At 30.0% G+C, this 27,920-nt stretch overlaps 1 protein-coding gene across 21 annotated transcripts in view; it reads right to left on the bottom strand.

The window, feature by feature from the left end:
* LOC143045964 (calcium-activated potassium channel slowpoke-like) overlaps positions 1-27,626 on the bottom strand; it is a 76,155-nt gene extending 48,529 nt beyond the window's left edge. For 6 of the 21 annotated variants that reach the window (XM_076218835.1, XM_076218833.1, XM_076218831.1 and 3 more), the window contains exons 1-5: positions 26,587-27,624; positions 21,737-21,798; positions 17,827-17,923; positions 15,761-15,872; positions 296-447 (exon numbers count right to left, since the gene is read on the bottom strand). In XM_076218835.1, coding sequence (XP_076074950.1) covers positions 296-447; positions 15,761-15,872; positions 17,827-17,923; positions 21,737-21,798; positions 26,587-26,934 — 771 coding nt within the window. In that variant the 5' untranslated portion in view covers positions 26,935-27,624. Of the gene's footprint in view, positions 1-295; positions 448-15,760; positions 15,873-17,826; positions 17,924-21,736; positions 21,799-26,586 lie in introns of all 21 variants that reach the window. The other 15 variants (XM_076218844.1, XM_076218843.1, XM_076218846.1 and 12 more) reach the window with 5 other exon arrangements.
* Between the last annotated feature and the right edge of the window lie 294 nt (positions 27,627-27,920).

Below are 27,920 nucleotides of genomic sequence, written 5' to 3'. Positions count from 1 at the left end.
ACATAGCCTAATACTGTTTGCTAGAAACTCTCAAAATTAAAAGATGTTATCACATTCCTTTACTCAATTTGACACTTTGCTTTTTAAAATATGTTTTTTTCTTCATCAGCTCCAATTTCAACTATCATGTAAATGATGTCTTTTGCAATTTTAGGAGTTCTTTTGATGTTAAATTTTCCTTAATGCTCTGTTTCACTTACTACTCTTTTTTAAAATCTCATTTTATTCAAATTGCAATTTTTTTCTTTAATTTTGGAAACTAGTTGGGATATCTTTGTTAAAAATTCAAACTTACTAAATGTAAGAAACCTCCTGAGGCCAGCCATAGACTTATGAAGTATGTCAACATTTGACACAGTCTGATCATTGTACTGGTCTGTAACATATTGAGGTACGTCAGAATGTCTGGGATAGACATTAGTCTTAGAGCTCTCAAGAATCTTAAACCTACAAATAAACAAAAGAAATTGTAAAATTATTATACTTGCTGACACTTATACTTTTCAAAATCTTACAAATAATACAGAAACTTTCTCTAATGTAACTTACTGTTTAAACAAACTGGTATATTTTCAATAAAATCTGCCTGAAATTATGCAGATATGGTAAGGAAATTAAACTAACATCTATCAACAACTGGAGTAAATCTCTTCCTGTAAAGTTCATGATGCAGATATTTTTTAGATTTTTAAGTACAAATATATGAATAGGTATCTTAAACTACTTATGTAATGAAACAAACCAGAGAAAAGACATTTCACAGGAGAATGAGAGAGGATACATAAATATTCAATATTAAGCTTGCACCGGTCCATCTCCATAGTGCTACAAGTATTTTAAACTAGGAAAACTGTTTTATTGGACTAAAACATATGTCTCCCTGTCGTCTATTGAAATTACTCCAGTAAGAAAAAAGCAAAGCAAAGTAATCCTTCATGTTTTTTTGTGTAATAGGTCTGCTCTTTATAATTAAATGATCCCTCCAAAAAAGTTTGACTTTATTTGACCTTGAGGTCAAAAGTCATGAGCATATGTCATCCATATTGGTATTGGACTAATCTTCTTTGTGATGATGTACAAGTATTCAATTATCTATAACATTATTTAAGGAGAACAAAAAGGTTCTTGAAAAATGATTATTTTTATCTCGGGGTCAGAATGTCAAGGTCATCTTGAATAGTAGTAAGAAAACATCATTTTTCTGCAAAAAATAAAGAGTGGGAATCCGTAAAACATGGTTTAATCTTACTTCAGAACATTCTTAATCCTTTTTCAATGCTTTTTTGTAAGAGCCCAAAAATGAAAAATTTGTAATAAAATTCAACCAAATTACTACTTTTTCTACTACTTTTATAACATTGATTCCTGGTGTTTTAACACCACTTTTATTATATAGCCACATTTGGACTATTTCATGCGGCCAGTTTTTATTGGTGGAGGAAACTGAGGTGACTGGAAAAAAACATGGACCTTAGATAGGAAAAACTGACTGCTTAACAATCATGATACTTAAGGGGGCTTGCGGGTCTAAATCAAATTTTTTATTTAATATAGGATTTCCCTATATTTTCCTATAAATGAACTTTATCTTATACTTAATAGAAAAATGAAATAAAAGAATGGGGTCACCATTCATTTACGCTCACAATCTGCTTTCGAAAGAAGCATACATTTTTGTAAAGGTACTTTTTTTCTGTTAAACTAATAGGAGAAATAGAGGTAATATTGAAATAAAAAATGAAATTTATTATAGAAATCGCTCATATTTTACAATAGTTTAGTTTCAGTACATCTTATTTGAAAATTATAATAAAATATATAGGTCACTGTTGAGTTAAAAAGGATATTTCAATTTTAATGCCAAAAAATGGCATTTTTGCACCAAAGGGAGATAATTTGGAGCTTTTCCCATGATATCTACATCTTAAAAGTCATCTGGGGCATCCACGAAATGATTTTTTTAATACTTTTTTTTACCATATGATAAAGTAACAACTACTAAAGGTAATAAATAAAATTTGTAATGAAAAATAAATGTTTAATTTTTGTCTTAATTTTTTATACCCTCGAGCCTCCTTAATGAGCAAAATTTAGTGATAAATTTGCCTATGTTTCCAGACCAAATAATTTTTGGAAAAAAAAAAGATTTTCCACAGAATAAATTATCTTTATCCAGTGAAACAGATGAATAAACAGCTGATAAAAAACAATACAATTTTGTTCCTTTAATCAATTGGTTAATTATTCTATTCACGAGACAGAATCCTTATCTCCTGAGCATTGGGTCTAATATGAATGAGTATTTATTCAACCCCCTGTCACACTTGACTACAAATTAGCTATTATCTTTTCATGATATTACTAGCTGCTGACCTGGACATGACTGTTCTTAGGCCAAAATCAATAGTCATATATATATATATATATATATAATAGTCATATTTATTATATATATATAATACTGTTATGTGAAATGATAAGACAACATGACATTATCTCATTACATTATGGGAGACAACAATTGTTTTCTATTAAACAAAATTATTGTCTTGATTTTTGTAATCTAAATTGGTTTTCAATAAGTACAGAAAATGAATGGAGGATATATTTAAGATAATATAGCATTTAACTTATCTACAGGCCAATTAATATTGATTTCCAAGCATTAATTACAGAAGATATATTATCTTACAATTAGAAATCTATAATTAACAATATTTTAAACAAAATGCAAACAGCCTTGGTGGTCATGTGGTTGTGTGCTGTCCAAGATTGTTGGAAGTTATAGTTTCCATCACCAGCTGGGTCAAATTGAAAATTGGTATTTGCTGCTTCTCCACTGAGAGTATACATACGTAATAGAAAAATGAAATAAAAGAATGGGGTCACCATTCATTTACGCTCACAATCTGCTTTCGAAAGAAGCATACATTTTTGTAAAGGTACTTTTTTTCTGTTAAACTAATAGGAGAAATAGAGGTAATATTGAAATAAAAAATGAAATTTATTATAGAAATCGCTCATATTTTACAATAGTTTAGTTTCAGTACATCTTATTTGAAAATTATAATAAAATATATAGGTCACTGTTGAGTTAAAAAAGATATTTCAATTTTAATGCCAAAAAATGGCATTTTTGCACCAAAGGGAGATAATTTGGAGCTTTTCCCATGATATCTACATCTTAAAAGTCATCTGGGGCATCCACGAAATGATTTTTTTAATACTTTTTTTTACCATATGATAAAGTAACAACTACTAAAGGTAATAAATAAAATTTGTAATGAAAAATAAATGTTTAATTTTTAGTGATAAATTTGCCTATGTTTCCAGACCAAATAATTTTTGGAAAAAAAAAAGATTTTCCACAGAATAAATTATCTTTATCCAGTGAAACAGATGAATAAACAGCTGATAAAAAACAATACAATTTTGTTCCTTTAATCAATTGGTTAATTATTCTATTCACGAGACAGAATCCTTATCTCCTGAGCATTGGGTCTAATATGAATGAGTATTTATTCAACCCCCTGTCACACTTGACTACAAATTAGCTATTATCTTTTCATGATATTACTAGCTGCTGACCTGGACATGACTGTTCTTAGGCCAAAATCAATAGTCATATATATATATATAATAGTCATATTTATTATATATATATAATACTGTTATGTGAAATGATAAGACAACATGACATTATCTCATTACATTATGGGAGACAACAATTGTTTTCTATTAAACAAAATTATTGTCTTGATTTTTGTAATCTAAATTGGTTTTCAATAAGTACAGAAAATGAATGGAGGATATATTTAAGATAATATAGCATTTAACTTATCTACAGGCCAATTAATATTGATTTCCAAGCATTAATTACAGAAGATATATTATCTTACAATTAGAAATCTATAATTAACAATATTTTAAACAAAATGCAAACAGCCTTGGTGGTCATGTGGTTGTGTGCTGTCCAAGATTGTTGGAAGTTATAGTTTCCATCACCAGCTGGGTCAAATTGAAAATTGGTATTTGCTGCTTCTCCACTGAGAGTATACATACGTAATAGAAAAATGAAATAAAAGAATGGGGTCACCATTCATTTACGCTCACAATCTGCTTTCGAAAGAAGCATACATTTTTGTAAAGGTACTTTTTTTCTGTTAAACTAATAGGAGAAATAGAGGTAATATTGAAATAAAAAATGAAATTTATTATAGAAATCGCTCATATTTTACAATAGTTTAGTTTCAGTACATCTTATTTGAAAATTATAATAAAATATATAGGTCACTGTTGAGTTAAAAAAGATATTTCAATTTTAATGCCAAAAAATGGCATTTTTGCACCAAAGGGAGATAATTTGGAGCTTTTCCCATGATATCTACATCTTAAAAGTCATCTGGGGCATCCACGAAATGATTTTTTTAATACTTTTTTTTACCATATGATAAAGTAACAACTACTAAAGGTAATAAATAAAATTTGTAATGAAAAATAAATGTTTAATTTTTGTCTTAATTTTTTATACCCTCGAGCCTCCTTAATGAGCAAAATTTAGTGATAAATTTGCCTATGTTTCCAGACCAAATAATTTTTGGAAAAAAAAAAGATTTTCCACAGAATAAATTATCTTTATCCAGTGAAACAGATGAATAAACAGCTGATAAAAAACAATACAATTTTGTTCCTTTAATCAATTGGTTAATTATTCTATTCACGAGACAGAATCCTTATCTCCTGAGCATTGGGTCTAATATGAATGAGTATTTATTCAACCCCCTGTCACACTTGACTACAAATTAGCTATTATCTTTTCATGATATTACTAGCTGCTGACCTGGACATGACTGTTCTTAGGCCAAAATCAATAGTCATATATATATATATATATAATAGTCATATTTATTATATATATATAATACTGTTATGTGAAATGATAAGACAACATGACATTATCTCATTACATTATGGGAGACAACAATTGTTTTCTATTAAACAAAATTATTGTCTTGATTTTTGTAATCTAAATTGGTTTTCAATAAGTACAGAAAATGAATGGAGGATATATTTAAGATAATATAGCATTTAACTTATCTACAGGCCAATTAATATTGATTTCCAAGCATTAATTACAGAAGATATATTATCTTACAATTAGAAATCTATAATTAACAATATTTTAAACAAAATGCAAACAGCCTTGGTGGTCATGTGGTTGTGTGCTGTCCAAGATTGTTGGAAGTTATAGTTTCCATCACCAGCTGGGTCAAATTGAAAATTGGTATTTGCTGCTTCTCCACTGAGAGTATACATACGTAATAGAAAAATGAAATAAAAGAATGGGGTCACCATTCATTTACGCTCACAATCTGCTTTCGAAAGAAGCATACATTTTTGTAAAGGTACTTTTTTTCTGTTAAACTAATAGGAGAAATAGAGGTAATATTGAAATAAAAAATGAAATTTATTATAGAAATCGCTCATATTTTACAATAGTTTAGTTTCAGTACATCTTATTTGAAAATTATAATAAAATATATAGGTCACTGTTGAGTTAAAAAAGATATTTCAATTTTAATGCCAAAAAATGGCATTTTTGCACCAAAGGGAGATAATTTGGAGCTTTTCCCATGATATCTACATCTTAAAAGTCATCTGGGGCATCCACGAAATGATTTTTTTAATACTTTTTTTACCATATGATAAAGTAACAACTACTAAAGGTAATAAATAAAATTTGTAATGAAAAATAAATGTTTAATTTTTTTCTTAATTTTTTATACCCTCGAGCCTCCTTAATGAGCAAAATTTAGTGATAAATTTGCCTATGTTTCCAGACCAAATAATTTTTGGAAAAAAAAAAGATTTTCCACAGAATAAATTATCTTTATCCAGTGAAACAGATGAATAAACAGCTGATAAAAAACAATACAATTTTGTTCCTTTAATCAATTGGTTAATTATTCTATTCACGAGACAGAATCCTTATCTCCTGAGCATTGGGTCTAATATGAATGAGTATTTATTCAACCCCCTGTCACACTTGACTACAAATTAGCTATTATCTTTTCATGATATTACTAGCTGCTGACCTGGACATGACTGTTCTTAGGCCAAAATCAATATATATATATATATACATGTAATACTGTTATGTGAAATGATAAGACAACATGACATTATCTCATTACATTATGGGAGACAACAATTGTTTTCTATTAAACAAAATTATTGTCTTGATTTTTGTAATCTAAATTGGTTTTCAATAAGTACAGAAAATGAATGGAGGATATATTTAAGATAATATAGCATTTAACTTATCTACAGGCCAATTAATATTGATTTCCAAGCATTAATTACAGAAGATATATTATCTTACAATTAGAAATCTATAATTAACAATATTTTAAACAAAATGCAAACAGCCTTGGTGGTCATGTGGTTGTGTGCTGTCCAAGATTGTTGGAAGTTATAGTTTCCATCACCAGCTGGGTCAAATTGAAAATTGGTATTTGCTGCTTCTCCACTGAGAGTATACATACGTAATAGAAAAATGAAATAAAAGAATGGGGTCACCATTCATTTACGCTCACAATCTGCTTTCGAAAGAAGCATACATTTTTGTAAAGGTACTTTTTTTCTGTTAAACTAATAGGAGAAATAGAGGTAATATTGAAATAAAAAATGAAATTTATTATAGAAATCGCTCATATTTTACAATAGTTTAGTTTCAGTACATCTTATTTGAAAATTATAATAAAATATATAGGTCACTGTTGAGTTAAAAAAGATATTTCAATTTTAATGCCAAAAAATGGCATTTTTGCACCAAAGGGAGATAATTTGGAGCTTTTCCCATGATATCTACATCTTAAAAGTCATCTGGGGCATCCACAAAATGATTTTTTTAATACTTTTTTTACCATATGATAAAGTAACAACTACTAAAGGTAATAAATAAAATTTGTAATGAAAAATAAATGTTTAATTTTTTTCTTAATTTTTTATACCCTCGAGCCTCCTTAATGAGCAAAATTTAGTGATAAATTTGCCTATGTTTCCAGACCAAATAATTTTTGGAAAAAAAAAAGATTTTCCACAGAATAAATTATCTTTATCCAGTGAAACAGATGAATAAACAGCTGATAAAAAACAATACAATTTTGTTCCTTTAATCAATTGGTTAATTATTCTATTCACGAGACAGAATCCTTATCTCCTGAGCATTGGGTCTAATATGAATGAGTATTTATTCAACCCCCTGTCACACTTGACTACAAATTAGCTATTATCTTTTCATGATATTACTAGCTGCTGACCTGGACATGACTGTTCTTAGGCCAAAATCAATATATATATATATACATGTAATACTGTTATGTGAAATGATAAGACAACATGACATTATCTCATTACATTATGGGAGACAACAATTGTTTTCTATTAAACAAAATTATTGTCTTGATTTTTGTAATCTAAATTGGTTTTCAATAAGTACAGAAAATGAATGGAGGATATATTTAAGATAATATAGCATTTAACTTATCTACAGGCCAATTAATATTGATTTCCAAGCATTAATTACAGAAGATATATTATCTTACAATTAGAAATCTATAATTAACAATATTTTAAACAAAATGCAAACAGACTTGGTGGTCATGTGGTTGTGTGCTGTCCAAGATTGTTGGAAGTTATAGTTTCCATCACCAGCTGGGTCAAATTGAAAATTGGTATTTGCTGCTTCTCCACTGAGAGTATACCTGTATGGCCAATATTCTAGGATGTAGTTTTAAACAATACTATGTGAAACATATAGAAGAACTTCTTCCTCAGCTCAACCAAGTGAAATTAAATGGGATCATAGTTATCAATATGGTAGATACCATTGGAGCTTCTACTGATTACTTACAGTGATAAAAGCCTATTCCTGCTGATGTGGTGTAAAGCAATCACAAATCAATCAAACAATCAATCAATCTACTGGTCAATTGATTCGAACTAAATGTGATAGAAAAGTCAATTAAGTTTTAATATGGTAACTACAAAGTGGTTGAAGAACTTGAAGTTACTGTTCCTATCAGGTCACCCAATTTCAACTGAATGTGATGAAAAAGTTTGATACAAGGATCAATAAAGTAACTGCCAAGTTCTATTTCTTCTTGAAAACCTTTTAATTCAACTAACTAAATCTAAGTATGACAAAAAGGTTCACTGTGAAGTATGAAATGAACGATATCACATGGCTCCTGTTCATACTCGTTACCTAATAGACAATACAAACATCTACTTAAAACTTAACCATGAATATGTCTGTCATTTCGAACCTGTACACTAGACACAATATTGAACAAAAGATTAAAAGTGAAATCATTACCAATACAAATTTAAGTAAAAGATACTTTAAACAAACTAAACTGAATCAAAATTTAAATGTGATCCAAATGACACTCTATAACAATTATAAGAATCGATTCTCCACGACAGCAAGAGATTCTGTTAACAACAAATATTTACCATATTTCAACTGGCAATATTCATTATTTACAAAGCAATTGATAATGTATATTATATAAAAAGGCTAAAACATTAGGTCTATTTCATGTTTTTAAATCAAATGGAACTGAGACATTTGAGTCTTAGTGAATAATTCTATGAATAAAATCTATCTAATATTTTTTTTTTATCAGTGACAATGTACTGATGACAATTTTAGATGAAGACACTCATAGAAAATATTGATTTTTACTGTAAAGACTGGATAGGTTTTTAATATCTACTATACAAGATATTGATTTTGGCTTCCTGGATACATATATGTATACTCTGTGTATTTAAACAAATAAAATGGTTTAATGTGAAAAAAAAATCATCAATGATCCTAGAAACATGTATTATAAGTAGTACACTGTATGTCTCTGTTGATACCTGTGGGACTTATAATTTTTTATGCCAGATGCCCTGACTCTTCATTTTCAAAAAACTAATCAGTGATGCTGGGATAAGAATCTCAAAAGACCAAATAAAGTACCAAAACAAGAATGTGTCCTAAGTACACAGATGCCCCATCCGCACTATCATTTTCTATGTTCAGTAGACCGTGAAAATGGGATAAAATGTCTAATTTAGCATTAAATTAGAAAGATCATATCATCGGGAACATGTTTACTAAGTTTGAAGTTGATCAGACTTCAACTTCATCAAAAACTACCTCGACCAAAAACTTTAACCAAAACTCTAACCTGAAACGGAAGAACGAACGGAAAAACGAACGGACGAGCAAATGGTAAGACGGACAGACGGACGCACAGACCAGAAAACATAATGCCAATAAATGGGGCATAAAAAACATAATGCCAATCAATGGGGCATACAAATGAAAGGTTTTTATCAAAGTAAACCATTCCTGGGTAAATCTTGATTAATTCAGTTTTGTAAACATTTAATTTACTTATATTTGTATATTAATGTTAGTTTATGTCAACAAAGAAAGGATTCAGCACTCGCTTTAAAGAAGCTTATAAAAATGTTCAAAGACAAAGTTTAAGGATCAAACCTATAGGCAGATTTTGTTTTATTATATAAATTGATTACCTCTGAAGACATTATACAAAGAAAATTGTTTATCAATTGATTACCTCTGAAGACATTATACAAAGAAAATTGTTTATCCCTGGAGTTTAAGGTATCATTGCAAGCCTATAGCTATCTTCAGAATTGGTATTTTGTGTCTTCATTCAAAGTATTGAGGACTATTTAATCAAGTTTTAAGGAAAAAGATTAGTTCCTTCATATACTGACACCTCTCATGATTTAGAACAAACATTTCTTTAATTTTCTGTTGTGGATAGAGGGGGTAACCGTTGAATTATTTGAGTTAATATATTAAGGTGGTACCTAACACTACAGGGAGATAACTCTGTAAAGTCAGCTAAACGTTTTAATTACGTTTTGTTGTAAAAGGAACATTTAAAAGCTTCTCAATGATCAAAATTGGTGTTTTTCAAATTGCTATATAACCAGTGTAATTTTTCTGACAAAAAAATTGGTTCCAATTTTAAAATTTTTATATTTTTGTTAAAGTGTCAAAGTAAATACTTTAAAGTCAAAATTTTAAGAAAATTAAAAGAGCCAAATTAATTTTAGTGAAAGTGTTGGGTACCACCTTAATTACATTTGTTAGAAGCAGGCTATTGAACATGGCTATTGAACATGTATATACAATAAGGCTACAGCAGTTACCTAACCATTAGAAAGTAAACAGTACTGTACCCCACCGTACAGCTCCCACTTCGTATTCCACCAAGAGGGTGGGAATGTTATCAAAGAACTCAAAACTAATTAATTGTGTATAAATTCAAATACAGAGGAATTATGCCCTCAATGACCTTAGAATTGTCTACCATTTTTTCAATTAATGACACATATTCAATACAAAAATATGCAAATAACAAGGCTAAAGTCTTTCTATTCAGGAAATTTCATTTCTTGAGTTGCAATCAAATTATATAACATTGATGCGTTTCTTGAGACTACAAGCCTTTTATTGATTAAAACCTTCTGGAATAATTAGCTCCTGGAAATCAAAAGCACCTATCTAAGGTAACCAATAGGTACAAAGTAATTTCAAGGTTGTCAACACTTACTAGTGCAAGATCGAGTATTTTAATTTCAAGATTTAAATTTTCATGATTACAAATCAGCAGACAAACATTGATGGTTTTCCCATTTAGTGCTGTCTAATCACCAAGTCATTCATATCTATTTGGTAGAAAATTCAGGAGACTGCCTGTACTAAGTCCTTTTACTAAATACATAGTGAATCAACAAAATTTTTGTTACTGATTTGTTTGAATATTCATAGATATTGAAAAATGACTCTATAACATTTAGTTAACTTTTATGAAAAACAAGAAATGTAGAAAAATAATATATTACTTGTAGTGATTTAGAAAATAATTATATTACTTAGTGCGATGTAGAAATCATTTTATTACTTTGTGTGATGTAGAAATGATTTTATTACTTAGTGTGATGTAGAAATCATTTTATTACTTTATGTGATGTAGAAATAATTTTATTACTTAGTGTGATGTAGAATCATTTATTGACATTTTTACCTGTTATGTCTGTTTGTTTTGTTCACACATCATTGTCAATATAATGCAATTTGATGTGACTGTCATTCAAGTGAATGGTTTAGCTGTCATTCAAGCGAGATGTTTAGCTAACTATAAAACCACTTTCAATCCACCATTTTCTACATAAGAAAATGCCTGTACCAAGTCAGGAATATGACAGTTGTTATCCATTAGTTTGATGTGTTTGAGATTTTGATTTTGCCATTTGATTAGGGACTTCCGTTTTGAATTTCTCTCGGAGTTCAGTACTTTTGTGATTTTCCTTTTTATAACATGTGTGATGAAGAAATCATTTTATTATTTGGTGTGAAGTAGAAATCAATTTATTACTTGGTGTGAGGTAAAAATAATTTTATTACTTGTATTACTTGGTGTGATATAGAAATCATTGTTTTTCTTTGTGTGATGTATAATTCATTTTATAACTTTGTGTGATGTAGAAATCATTTTATTACTTTGGGTGATATAGAAATCACTGAATTACTTTGTGCTATGTAGAAATCACTTTACTGCTTGGTGTGATGTAGAAATCACTTTATTGCTTGGTGTGATGTAGAAATTATTCTGTAATTTGGTGTGATGTACTTGGTGTGAAGTAGAATTCATTGTATTACTTGGTGTGATGTAGAATTCATTTTATTACTTGGTGTGATGTAGAATTCATTGTATTACTTGGTGTAATGTAGAATTCATTGTATTACTTTGTTTGATGAAGAATCACTTTATTGCTTGGTGTGATGTAGAAATCATTGTATTGCTTGGTGTGATAAAGAAATCTTTCCATTGCTTGGTGTGATGTGAAAATCATTTAATTATAACTTGGTGTGATGTAAAAATCACGTTATTACTTGTGTGATACAAAAATCATTGTATTACTTGGTGTGATGAAGAAATCATTCTATTGCTTGGTGTTATGTGAAAATCATTTAATTATAACTTGGTGTGATGTAAAAATCCTGTTATTACTTGTGTGATACAAAAATCATTGTATTACTTGGTGTGATATAGAAATCATTGTTTTTCTTTGTGTGATGTATAATTCATTTTAAAACTTTGTGTGATGTAGAAATCATTTTATTACTTTGGGTGATATAGAAATCACTGAATTACTTTGTGCTATGTAGAAATCACTTTACTGCTTGGTGTGATGTAGAAATCACTTTATTGCTTGGTGTGATGTAGAAATTACTCTGTAATTTGGTGTGATGCGAAAATCATTTCACTATAAATTGATGTGACGTAGAAATCACTGTATTACTTTGTGTGATGTAGAAATCACTTTATTGCTTGGTGTGATGTAGAAATCACTTTATTGCTTGGCGTGATGTAGAATTCACTTTATTGCTTGGTGTGATGTAGAAATCACTTTATTGTTGGGTGTGATGTAGAAATATTTTTTTATTACTAGGCATGATAACAGATATACATATGTTTTTTTCTTTGTGTGATGATACAATGCCTCTTTAAGTCTAGGATTTGTATAGTTCAGTATGTATACAAATCCTTGTTTTAATGTTGCTATGAAAAACACATCCGATATAGTGTAGAATATAATAACTGCAGGTTGCAAAGTATGAACATTCTATTTATTGCCTTTACAGAAGTTATATCAGATTTTAAATGGAAAGCTTATTTAATCTCTTCATCAAATAGTCAGTTATGTTACAGATGTATATGTTTTTCACAACATATAAAGTCTCTTAGGAAGATAATAATCATGTATTGACCTAAAGAGGAATCATTTAACATGAAAAGATTTGATGTAAAATATTAGCCCCATGCTGTGGGATAAATGTTATATTGATGTAAATTCAACAGCTCTGTATAAGTTAAGGTTGTATGAAGTTCAGTACATATAGCAGTATATAAAAGGTAATCTGTAAAGTTTAACCTATTTTACCAGCTTATTCAGCTGAGTTAATATTTTCATTATCATCTTATTATAGAAAAGATGAAATACTTCTTTCTACCTCATTCATAATTTGAGATGGTTCCAAATGGACATTTTAAGTAGGTGTCTAACCTAATTTAAATTTCTGATTTCAAGTGGCTGATTCAGATTTCTATGAATTCAAAATTGAGGTTGAAAATAAGATAAATCTAAGAACACCTATAAAAATTGGATGCAAATCAAAACTAATAAGAGGTACCCTTTTTTATGAATATCAAAACCTAATAGGTATCGTTTTCCAATCCAATGCAATTTTTACTGTTTGCCAATGAATTACTCATTTAATGGAGGAGAAAATATTGATGCCAATTTATTGTTTTCCCATCACTTACTCATTTGAGAAAAATAGATTTATTGTTATTTTACAAGTCACCCACAAATTCTTATCAAACTATGCAGACATTGCCATTTATTTCATCTTTATATTCTATCTTTTTCTTTACTATTTAAAAGCTGTGCAGATAACAAATATAATGATTATATGAGCTAATGTTCAATTTTTTGTCTGTAACATTGAAATTTCATCTGTTAATAATTAATGATAAAATCCTCGTTTAAGTCAGTTACAAAATGTCATATTCAATATTTGCTATAGAATTCCTGAACAGTAGATGAGTAGTATATTCCCAAGGCTAGCTTTACTTTCACTCAAGATAAATCTTCTATGATGCATGTCACATAATGCATTCAAACTGCATAGAAACACTATGTTTTCACTTTGTATATAGCAATTTTTCATGAATTTTTAATTCCAAACTATGGACTTGTGATGACAGTCTTAGTTATTAGATGATCTATCACTCCTTTGCTATTGCATTATATTTGTTAAATTGGTCACTTAGGATCTTTTACAACATAGCAATAATAGAAAATGTTCCTTGTACCAGTACAATTATATTCTCAATTCAAAATTATTTCATTATTTTAATATCAAAGGTACATATAAACAAAAGGTTTGGACAAAAGTCAACACCTATACAAATCCTTTCCCATACAAAATGGATTGAAAAATCTTATTAATTTTAATATATTTCTGAAAATTCATAGATCATTCATTGTTGCATTGAGTCAGGTGAGACAATCATTGGAAGTGAAAACTTTGGATGATTGATTTTTGTTTGTTTAACTTCCACTGGCAAATATTTCATACTTATTTATGATGAACTCAACATTGAAGACATCACATACTGGATTATTCTGAATCCAGCAACAGAATTATACCACTTACAATGATCAGAAATGTTTGTCAAGGGTTTTATCTATGAGCTGACTACAAGCTATACACATATCATTCCACTAATCAAAATTGTAGGTTTTATTGGAAATTACAGTTACAGAACATTCCTTTCATTTACCTCAAATTGATATAAAAGTACAAAAGTTGCAGTTCACATTGGAACAAAATAAATCACTTTTTAAATTTTTGGTTGACTATTTCATTTTACTACAAGTCACTCTCTTGTCTCAAAACAGTAATTTTTAAGTGCAATTTTTTCAGCTTTTGTAAAAAAGACAACAAAATAACTTGATGGATATACATAAATATTTCTTTTTAAAAGTGACTTGTAACAAGTCTAGTTTGCATCAAAACCCGAAAAATTCTGGATAAGGGTCTGAATTTAATTGAAAATCATTTAAAACAGAAAATCACCTATTGGAAATCAAATATTCCATTTTTGGTTAACCTTTTCAAAATTCAAAATAAACCCTATCCATACTAAAAAAAATAAATGGTTGTGTTCTAATTAAATCAAAACATTTGAGAGTTTTCAAGTTTCATATCTAATATTATTCTGTATGAGCCTAAATACAACATGCAGTAGGTTTACCAAGATCTGATAAACAAATTACTATTGATAAAAGGCTCTTGCTGTTTGATACACATTTCATTTAAATTTGGTTTCATAAGATGTTCCAGGGATCTTGGAAAATTGCTTTTTAAGAAAAATGCATAAAGATTGATTGATTAATAGATTTTGGTAAAAATGGATGTCAAATGATGTCAATTGCCTATCTCATTGATTGACTGATTGGTTGAAGATTGCTTAACATATGCTTTGATTGATTGACTGATTGGTTGAAGATGGCTTTGATTGATAGATAGATTGGTGACTGGTTGACTAGTTGGTTGATAGAAGGTGGCGTAACATATGCTTTGATTGGTTGAAGGTCTATTAACATATGCTTTAGTTCATTGGTTGGCAGAATGTCTATCAATGTATGCTTCAATTGATTGACAGTCTATAGATATATGCTTTGATTGACTGGTTGATAAAAGGTGGCTTCATATATGCTATAATTGAAAATCTATTGACATATACTTTCATTGATTAAATATTGCATAACAGCTGCTCTGATTAACCGATTGATTGAAGTTGGCTTAAAATAATTATGTGCCATGATTGACTGATTTTTTGAAGGCTGCTTATATTGTTTTACAATGTGAATTCTATAGACATAGGCATTTTGAAAAGTTTGCAGGTATGCTTTAATTGCCTAATTAATCAAAAGGTCTATCAAAATATACTTAGATTAACTTGATTGATTGAAGGTTGCAAAACATATATGTTTATCTCATTGACTGTACAAATTGAATTTTAGAGGAAGAGAAATCCATTGAATATTTCATGTCATTCATAACCATAAATATAAGATCTGTACCTACCTAGCCAGTTTCTGTCTAAATAGATGGCAACAAAGGAAGGAGGAATGGTGAAATAATCCACAAAAGAAAATATTTCTAACCAAAACAGTAACTTGTCGTTTGCTGCAACAAACTGAAAATAAAAAAAAATATATCTTTGATACATTTGTTATTGTACAGACATGGATGAAGCTTGTTACACATTTGATATGGGTTTTTCTCGTTTTAATTGTTTTACATTGTCTTATCGGGGCCTTTTATAGCTGACTATGCGGTATGGGCTTTGCTCATTGTTGAAGGCCGTACAGTGATCTGTAGTTGTTAATGTCGGTGTCATTTTGGTCTTTTGTGGATAGTTGTCTCATTGGCAATCATACCACATCTTCTTTTTTATATTTGAATGCATAATTTTGAAGGGGTCATTCCAATAATCATATAATGTTGCTAGTCTGAAAACCAAACATTATAGAAGAATTGAATGCTTCTTTTTGTAAATTCATTGGGGTGTAAAAGCGTTGACCAAGTACATTTTGTATGAAGCATGGAAATTTTTTATAATAAACTGATGCTAATACTTGAATTATTTTTGTATTCTTTTATAATTGGGCTGCTGTTTTGTAATATATACTGTTATTTTTTTCTGATTTGCATTTCTCATCTTTTATGTATGACAAGAGGAAAATCTAATCAAAGTTATTAATCTAATTCATTTCAATGATCAAAACTGGAGTATTGTTACTGAAACCGTGATACAGTTTTTTCCAATAATCTTTGTTAACAACAATGGTTTACACTCCTATCACCAACCAATGGATCAATTGCTATCTTATATCAAGAATGAGTTTAACAAACACAGATTTGATTTTAAGAATTCATGAACACCAACAAACAATAAATTGTCTTTTTATCTATTCATGGCTATACATTAGTCAGCATGTTAACAGCTGCAATAAAGTATAGCTTCAAAAGTATTATTTTTTATATATAAATTATAAAGAATACATTACAATGTGATCAATTGTGAAATTATACAATACATATTTACATATGATATCAGTAAAAAATAAACTCTTGAACACAATTGTTGGCATATATTGGGACCAACATTTAAGTTAATTACTTTTTATAATCCTTGAAAGAATTTTTCTTGTGAAAGACAAGCTCTAAGAAAGACAAGCATAGAGCTGAAAAAAAAAATTTATTCTTAATTGAAAAAAAAGAGGTAAAAGAGTAAATCTGTTTCTGTCTATGTCAAAGATTTGAATCTTTTGTAGTTAAGATAAGATAAGATAAGATTTATTCTAATAAAGTGCAGAATAGCAATTAAGTTATTGTCTAACCAATTCTAATTTATTACCTATAAAAAGGTTGAAAAAAAACAAGAAAAGCTAAGTAATTTTCCAAGACAATAACCAATAGTAAAACAGATGGCTCTAAAAGATGCACTGACATAAACATGATAAAGTCAATAAAATTGAAACAGTTGATCACAATATTAGCATAAGATATTAAAATTATTATTACTAATTCCTAAAGGTATTTTTCTAGCAGTGCAAATAAACCAACAATTCATAAATATTTGAAGAAGGTGGTGTATAAAATGGTAATTTTTTAAATCTCAAGCAGAGATTCTATATGAAATTGGTTAAATATATTTACCATGAAATTACAATTATATTGTATAGATGGATAGATATAGGTGGATGTATATAAATTATTCATATATCAAGACAATACACATTTATATATTACATAACTCTTAGACTTATTCATTCCATTTTGAAAATTTTTGAAAACCTGTTATTGCTTCAGGTTGTAAAATTTTAATCTCAGATTTACAACTATGCTTGGTTTGACTTAACATAAATTGGAAAATTGTGTAGAAAATATAACCAGAAATGTCTCATATCATTAAGACAAGATCATAACAAGAACATAAATTTCCGGAAAATTGTAATAAAGGTCTAATGGTATTGATGTTCTAAGGAAAGAGAAATAGGAGATCTCTCCTGAGAATGAAATCCAATCTTCAAGACAAAATCACAACCATTTGTTTATTTAATTGTAAAACTAATCGAAATACTCACTCGGATGAAAAAATATATCATGAAAAATACGTTGAAAGCAAGGTCTACTTGCTGGGAGGGACTGTCTGCCCATGGGTCACAGTTTTCAACTTCCTCCCTATAAATAAAAGAAATTTATGTAGGTTAATTTTATTTTTATTCACTATAAGAATTCATCTGACAACCTACATTTTTTCTCTAAAACATACACTGGTAACTTGACAGTGAAGATCATTAGAGACGTTTAGTTATGTTATATGGTTATCTACTATTTCTATAATGATTAAGTTCAATTACAACATCAATGAATGTTAAATAAGCAGATAAATATATATTTTTGTGTAAAAAATCTGATATAAATGATATTTGCATCTTCAACAATCACCATTAACAAGCATGAAATATTTGCCCCTGTACATTATGCAACAAAAAAATCAATCATCATCATCAAAGCCAGTAAATCTGGTACTTTAAAATACAATTAAAGTTAACGATATTGTTGAAAATTTTTCGAACTTTTACTATAAATATTTTATCTGCGGAAATATGACCCAAATTTGTTTTCAGTTCATTACTTTGTCCATAAATTAGGCCTTTGGTTTTCATTTTCGAATTGTTTTACATTTTTCATTGCAGGGCCTTCTATAGTTAACTATGTGGTATAAGCTATGCTCATTGTTGAAGGCCATACCATGACCTAAAGTTGTTAATTTTTGTGTTCATTGGTCTCTTGTGAAGAGTTGTCTCATTAGTAATATATAATACCACATTTTCTTTTTTATAAGTACTACATTTGAATGTTGGAAGAATGAGGCAAAACATTTAAAAAATTTAAATAACAGGGAATTATAACAATACATAAACAAACACAACATGTTAACACATGCACTTGAACAAGGCATCTTAAGCAAATGTGGTCACTGTATCAGCTTTACACAGTATTTGATTCTATGTTCTATAATAAAATGTGATTTATTTTTTTTACCCATTTGTCATGATTAACCTGCTGTTATATTCCTGAAAGCTTGTATCTAGAGAAATCAAAGGGAAGACGAAAAAAGGGGTAAAAGCAATGTCTGAACCACATTTTTTATGAAGCAGTAAAGTTGCTTCATGTTTAAAATGAATGCATATTCAACCCTTAGACACCCTAATTTACCTGGCCTTGTGAAAATACCAAAAAATCATTTAATTTCAATTCTTAGAATTATATTACCGGTATGCTACAATCATTAATTTATGTGTTTTATAAATACATGTAATACAAAGCATTTTGTTTGTTTTTCTATGCATGGTATAAATGTAGTCATAGGAAGCATGTGCAGTCATGAATATTGCATTTTATTGAGATAAAAACAAGACTGGATTTTTGTCAGCCAATTGAAAGTACAGATTCTTCTGAAACAAACAGCATTGTTGAAGGTCATACAGTGACTTATAATAGCTATAATTATCTTTGTCATGTGAACTGTGATGATATTTGTCAAACTGGCAATCCTATTACATCTCCTTCATATATACTTATAATGTAACATATATGATTGGTATTATTTTGAAGTATATGTAATGTATCTAATTATGGCTTATATCAGGTATGCTAAAGACTTAAAGTTTGGAACATCAAAATACTTTAACATTTAAGGTCCTCAAATAAAAATAATTAAGCCTCATGAACAATACTGTCAATACATGTTCATCATTTTGAAATAATTTACATTTTTACAATTTCAGTGGACACATGAGTCTCTGGCCTTTGTTAGTAATTTCTAAAATTTTTAGTTCATTTACATGTTTTGGAGTTTAGTACGACGTTCATTTTCCTTAAACTAGTACACAATTTTAATTAGGGGCCAGCTGGAGTCCACCTCTGGGTGCAGGATTTTCTCTCCGAGTTGAAGACCCATTGGTGGCCTACAGCTGTTATCTGCTCTTTCAGGTGTGGCTGTTGTCTCTTCGATATATTCGCTATTGTCATTTTCAATTTTACATATAATGGTCTCCAAGAAACCCCATACAATACCTCCTCCCTTTCCAAAGACAACTGTCTTTTATTTTTCAAGATCCGTAAGAGATTAATGATATTCTATGCTTTAGCTGATTCAATTAATATCTTTATAAAGTTGAACATGTTAAATGGTATTCACACTGTTCATTTCATTACTTATACATGTTATATGCTATAATTCACCTACAGGTAACACTGCAGTATATTGTCTGTATACAATGAAAATTGATCTGGAGTGGCAATCAATATTTTAAAATGATCTTTATTGTATTTGATAGGTATAATATGCAGTATAGGAAATTCATAGAGGAAACATAAATTGGAATTTTAAAATCTATTGTTCATATGTAACTGGTGATGCAAAACAAATAGCTAGTCCTTAGCAACATATTAAGTTTTCAATTAATATTTTATAATCTACACCACGAAATAAATCACTCAAAACTTTATGTAACTTAAAAACAAAAATTTTATCCATAATTACAAATTACTGAAATTAGAAAAGCCTATTTACAAATGATTTATATTTACTGATAAATTTTTTTTTATATATATATTTTTTCCCCAACAATATATATGCACAGAAATTAATATTCTTAAGAGGATTAAGGTGATATCAGCTTCAACACCAACTAGAATTTTTTAAAGGTTAAACCTGTGACTGAGGTTCCTTATAAAAAAATCCATACCTGTAGCCAGGGGGGGTTTGGCCCCCCCCCCCCCCCCCCTTGAAACCATATAAGCACTGTTAAAGTCAACGTTCTGTTCAAATTGTGACTGTTAAAGTCGAGTTCATGAGTCAAAATGCCACCCCCTCCCCCCCCCCCCCCCCCCCCCCCTTGGAAATTCCTAGCTACAGGCCTGAAATTCATCTGGGTCTTTAAAGAACATGGGTGTCAATATTTGCCAAATTGTGTAGCGTAGACTTAGAGTATTCAAAACCAGAAAATTAATGACTATAACACAGCAACCCAAACATTGAGGCTATTTGTGATGAATATAGGCCATTCTTAACATTGATTCAGTATGTTCAGTAATCTATACTTCTACTAGTATGGTAATCCCTTAGTAACCATATAATTCTAAATCAAATATTCAAGGAAGAAATTAGTGAAATATGAACATAAATTTCTTGGAGTGCAGGGCTAGTTTATGTAATAATATATAAATTCCTTTGGAGCATGGGTACTAGACAAAAAGGTGCCATATCTTTTGTTTACTTGTGTCTGCACTTAGTTGCAGACTCATTGGTGTACACCAAGAATCTTTATAAAATTTGTTTCACCCATATCAAGGAATGAAAGACTATGCAGGACTTTAAATTTATTATTGATGGCCAAAATTTGATAGGGTCTTTTAAATTCACTACTTTTTTTTAAAATAAATCCAATTTGGAATTATATAGTATAGACATTTGTTTTTTGACGAAGACTAATGGTATTTTATTGAGTGAGTCACAAGTCCATAGTTCAGAATATTGGTGATTCCTATAAGTGATTGATCCTGATTTCAGAAATTTTTTATGAATCCCAGTCCCAAATGGTGAATCAGGACTCTTCAATGATTTACAGCCTGATTTTATGTTTTATGTAAGTTAACGATGCATATCCTTACATTTTTTATTCATATCCTACATTATTAATAAGCTCATTAATAATTAATGCTAAAATGTATAAAAATCCCAAATAAATCTTAAAAATATAACATCATAATTTTTATTATACTTTTGAGTGATCATTGTAGAATGAATGTACTTAGAACTGAAAAAAATCCTCACATATATATATACATGTATATCTATATATATAAAATATTCACATAAAACACTTACGTTTACATAATTCCAGGATAAAGTTCATGAAATCCAAAACAAAAACATCAATAAGCATCTTTGAGTGTAACTTAAATTTTAAATAATTTACTTACGTTGATGCATCAATAAAGTAGATCATAAGTGATGCTATACTCAAAAGAAACACCAAACCGACCTGAAAAATAAATAAATAAAAATATTGCTAGTTGCATGATGAGAAAAAATCTAAGCTGCTATCCCACAACCACTTTCAAAATATGATAGATCAAGACCTGGCAATTCCATAGGGGAGAAAAATCAACAGGGGAGGATCCAGCCATTTTAAAAGGGGGGTTCCCAACCCAGGACAAAGGGGGGGATCCAACTATATGTCCCCATTCAAATGCATTGATCTGGAAAAAAGGGGGGGGTACCCAACCACCTACTAGTTGACATAATCTTAAAGCTGAATGGAAGCTATCGGCTGATTCCAACTGTTGCACACTGTATGTATGCTTCAAAATGATTGAAATGAATCAAATGTTTAAGCAGTCAGTCTTTTTTTTAACAAAAAATCTGTGACAAGGTTGTCCAAAAACCGATGATGTCTTGAATTTCTATTATGATTGTTTCTACTAAGACCAGGATTGCGTCACCGCAAAAGTATGACTAAAGAACAAAGGGTGCGTTCTTATATTGGTTGATTTTACATGAAATAGTGTAAATGTGAATGTCTTTTAGACGGTTTTATTTACAGAACGATTCATGATACTGACACTTTCTAAGTCTTAACAGATCCTAACACGTTTATAGGTTTGATAATCCTTATATATTTACTATAACTATAGAAATTTAAAGTCAGGATTGATAGGTGGCTTCATTGGCTTGTTCTGGACGGCAGATCAAGTTATCTTTTATCTAAGCCGAATAGCATTTTCAAGTGGTAACCAATTGTTCTTGTCTTGATTTGAAATACGCAACTGTACGTTTGATCCTTTCTATATGAAAAAAAATATATAGAAATTCATGCATGTGGTGTGATTGTCAATAAGACAACTACGATCCATCAGAGATTAAATAACGTAGGTTCCAGACATTTTTAAAAGGGTTTCAAACACATGCAAGTCCTATACAAGGGGGTACAAGCATTTTAGTTGACAAACAAAAGTGGTGTTCCATCCCACGGAAAACCCATCTGGATCAAGGAGCATTTGGATTTAAGCAATTACTTTGTTGTTGGTGTAAGTTGTATGTGCATGCATGGTGTATATATGTTTCCATTATTCCATATTCCATTGTGGATCTTTCCATTGATATGTAAGATGTTTTGTGCAGTCTTTTGGACATATTTGTAGATTTAGTCTGAGAAAGCCATGTGTTGAGTCTTCTTTCTTGACTCCATTGGAGATGTGAGTTGTCCATTGACTTGTGTATCTACAGATGTGTACAGTCCTATATAAGTATGGGCTATGTTGGAGCTGTTAGAGTTGAAGGCTCAAGGCTGAACAATGTATCCCTGTTCTAGATGTAACAGTTCTTTGCATTTTAACCAATTCTGCAGTCTATGGCCAAGTTTTCTATGGTTTTTTTTCACAGAGGCAATTGAAATCCATCAGATAAATTTCAAATAAAGACACCAAATGGACATTTAAACTCATCAGTCGAAAATAAACGGACAACACAAATCTATTATCTCTCCTTAAAATAGCACACACGTGATAACTATAGTCTTAGATACGATAGGGTATGCACTTTTAAAACTCATTGTTTATGAAAATGACAAAGTACTTGATAACTCAGCTGCTCCCCTACCACAAAAGGTTCGAAGTATCTCCAACCTCCGATATCTGGCAGTTCGTTGATATGTAATCGACAGAGCACGGTTCCTTGTGATACTCCAGAATTAACTGTCGCTTCTTCAGAATCATCTTCATCAATATCGACATTCATTTTCCCGGACTTAAGAAAATATCTAACGATTTATTGAATGATCCTATTACACAATATTTGTCTAGTTGATATAGACTTTTAAATTGGCGTTTTAGTGTAGAAAATGTTGATCAACTTAAAATGGTATGAATAATTTTACTTACAAACATCAAGAGAAGTATATTCCTTACATATTTAAACAAGAATGTGTCCATATTACACGGATGCCCCACTCCCACTATCATTTTCTATGTTCAGTGGACCGTGAAATTGGGGTCAAAACTTTAATTTGGAATTAAAGTTAGAAAGATCATATCATAGGGAACATGTGTACTAAGTTTCAAGTTGATGTAACTTTAACTTCATCAAAAACTACCTTGACCAAAAACTTTAACCTGAACTTTGCACTATCATTTTCTATGTTCAGTGGACCATGAAATTGGGGTCAAAACTATAATTTGGCATTAAAATTAGAAAGATCATATCATGGGGAACATGTGTATTAAGTTTCAAGTTGATTGGACTTCAGCTTCATCAAAAACTACCTCGACCAAAAACTTTAACCGGACGGACGAACGGAGGCACAGACCAGAAAACATAATGCCCCTCTACTATCGTAGTTGGGGCATAAAAATTTGGCAGTAATTTTACCTATTGATTTAAAAGTCAACCCGATATTAGTTCTTCTTAAGAATATGGAAATGAGTGATATTGATTATATAATACATTCTCTTTTCCTTTCTACTATGAATGAAAACGTTCTTTGATACTAATGGTGTCGTCAACTGCATTCAAGTTAACTATGTAGCTTCCTTTGATGCTTTTGAAACACGGCTTAACAAATGCATGGTCTTCGGCAGTGTCGATATTTTTACAAAACTGCATGCCAGCCAGTTTTTATGTGTGAAGACACGAAAAGAACTAGAAACATGCTGAACCTTATGTACTAGACAACTTTTTACATATCTGTTAGTTAACTATGTATTGTATATTATTTTTTTTCAATACAGTAATAACCAGCGTGTTATAAAAGCTTAAGATTTTCAAACATTTACTTAAGAAAGTTATATATCATTTGATTTCATTGCCGAGTGTTATTTGTTTTAATCTCAAGTTATAATGTCATGTTTTGTAAAATGCTTGGGCCCTTTAAAGAAATAAAATATTCTTCTTCTATATAATTATTGCATTGCAGGGTGTCGACTGCCGTGGAGAAGTCCAGCAACGTCGACGTTAGTTTGGTGACCAGCATCATAGTTTCATGAAGTTATGCAATATGTCAAGTAGTTCGGTTCACACGAAGAGCCGGACCTAAATCAATGGTTTAAGACAATGTAAGCTCTCTGTCGTTTTCTATATGTTTTACCATGTGATCGTAGAAAATCTGTTCCAGTATCTTACACGGTACATACGTTTATGATACTATTCGGAAGCTTTCCGTCGAGAAGTGTACGCTTTATATGTTAGCATGTAACCATGCAGTATAGCTGTGGAGCGATCCATTTTTAATCGATTTTTGTCTCGAAGGTAAGTCTGAGCACTGCTTATAAAGCCATAAAAATTATATGTACATAAGTACAAATGATGTAATGCCTATTGAACTTATGTCAGACGACAAGGATATTGACAGACTCTCAAGTCCAATTTGAAGTTATGTTTTTATGAAATGTCATTTTTTTTTTTTGCTTTTTTATATGAATAAGGGATTTATTTATTTCAAGCGGCAAGACTCTAATGAAATATTGAATCCTAATCTACGTATCGAACGAAATTGATTTTAGAATTATAATTACATGTCATCTGAAACTCTGGCCTTTGTTAGTCTTGTATTATTTTAACTTTTAGTTTCTTGTGTACAATTTGGAGTTTAGTATGGTGTTCATTATCACTGAACTAGTACATATTTGTTTAGGGGCCAGCTGAAGGACGCCTCCGGGTGCGAGAATTTCTCGTTGCATTGAAGACCTGTTGGTGACCTTCTGTAGTTGTCTGCTCTATGGTCGGGTTGTTGTCTCTTTGGCACATTCCCCATTTCCATTCTCAATTTTATTCTAAAATCTATATTATGTATTGTGAAAACTGAATTATTAGTATCATAAAACATTACATGTAAATACTTTACAAATGGAGAATTGCATATATATATCACATGTATTTCTTTACAAATACAAAGGACCTGGAAACTAAACAGTTATTGCATATCAATGACATGTATTACTTTATATATACATATACCTTAAGTGTTATTGTGTATATATATATAAATTGTGATTTACAGACTATAAAACTATAGAATTATTCGATTTACTAAAGTTTTGCTTACTCATAGATTGGCTTAACCGTATATAAAGGCATACATTTTTTTAAATTTTCAATTTTATTTGCTATCCAACTTCGAATTGAATTTGGCCTTCTAACTGTTTTAATTAGAGCGGTACTGACGAGTCTTATATATATATGTAAACCAAGTCTTATATATATGTAAACGAAACACGCGTTTTTCGTAGCCTGGTATAGTTGATGAGTTGTACAAGAACATTTTTAATCAAAACTATCGACTTGTTTGTAGTGACAGGAGCTGATGGTATATATAGAATGGAAATCATATGAGCAATTATCTATCATTGTCTGTTGTATTCTTGAGTGAGCACATGTGTTATAACTTATATATTCTTTTCCATTCTATACATTCATCGCTAGGGTAACAAACATCACTCTTTGCATAATACTGACTGATAGGTTGCCAAGAATTTGTAATACATAGAAATCATCAAACGCATAGAATACTACACGTGTATTTTTTGTTTACTTATCCTCGGGTTTATAATACATTTTTTACATTGGTTGGAGTAATAAAAACATTGTAGGAACTTGCAGCCAAAATAACTTTTAAAAATAATTAAATAAAAGCATGTAAGCATATAAGTTTTTTTAGAAAAATATGTTTCAAAATTATATTCAACTTATTTTAAAGACAAAATATCAGATCTATTTATTTTAGAATCATGCAATGATAAAAGCATATCTAAAAGTAAACAGAAATAGACCAACTTACCAAGATTCTTCCGGTCATTGTCTGGCCAGAAATAAGCTCGCCAGCCCAGTCTTTTGCCTCGGTCATCCATCCTATTTCTGGGTCTGGGGTCTTTAAGAAAATGGTACCTCCCGCAGCCCCACCGACTGTTTGGGAGCCTTTCCTCTTTTCGGGAATAGGTAAAGGTCCAGTATGATTTGCCACTTTTGCTTGAGGTATGTTTTTCCTTTTGTGACAACATATCCACAATATTAGACGGTATACGGCAATAACAACAATTCCCGCTATAAATGTGACGAGACTGGAGAGTAAGAAAATGTACCATCTCCTTTCTGACAGACAGTCATCTATCGCAGTAGTGTTTGTCATCTTGACGGAATATTCTTCAGTCTAAGTCTGTACTACACAGATTCCACATATATTCCCTCATAATAAATATAAAGTGACAAGTTACAACAGATTGCTTACATTGTGAGTATTCCTACATACAAGAGAACTTAAATCTGTAGTACAGTTATATTTACTATTTCCGTCGTTAAATCCCAAATGTCAATGAATGAAAACGAATTGATATGTTGTGATTCTTCACATGTGGTTATTCGTCGTATTGAACTCCATTAAGTAGCGAGTCTACCTCCCCTTCATCAACAATCTTTGGTTTCTATGTCATCAGTCAAATGTGGAGTTGACAAAACAGGATTATTACAATATGTTCCATTCATTGAAACGGATTCTCTTCTGTAATGTTGTCACACAATAACGGGATATAAATATTAAAGCTTGTTAGTCGATCATTTATCTTTCATCGAGGCGTAGCGTTGATTATCGATCGGTTTCGATTTTCTTAACGTTTTCCTCACCATTTTGCTGCTCAAGAGTTCTGCCGTTAGCATGTGCTATATAAAACCGATATTTCTACTTAACAACAAATACATGTAGATATATATATATTATCTCTGTGATTATTGGGATATTATGTTACTGTAATATAACGATTTGCTCGATCGATTTTTAAAGGAAAAATATTGAAAATCAAATGTCACAGCTGATTACCATACCACTATAGTATAAACGTGCATTCAAGAAGAAAGTTGAAATAATATCCAAGTATATCATATATAATTTAGCACATATATGATAGCGTGTAGTTATAGCAAGATTTATTAGTCAATTCAGATGTAATTTTGTAATATTATTTAAAATTGGTATTTAATTCTTATTTAAATTAAGCTTGAAAAATTACTGTATGCCTAATTCTTATTTGTGTTCTCACAGATAATGCGGACGTAATTGTTTTAAACTTTCTGATCTTCAACTAATCGAGGTTATGAATATACATAATTATAAGCTCATAA

The sequence above is a fragment of the Mytilus galloprovincialis genome, chromosome 9 (assembly GCF_965363235.1).
Source record: "Mytilus galloprovincialis chromosome 9, xbMytGall1.hap1.1, whole genome shotgun sequence".
Classification (NCBI taxonomy): domain Eukaryota; kingdom Metazoa; phylum Mollusca; class Bivalvia; order Mytilida; family Mytilidae; genus Mytilus; species Mytilus galloprovincialis.
Note: the sequence above shows the minus strand (reverse complement) of the source record. Positions and strands in the feature narration are given on the sequence as shown.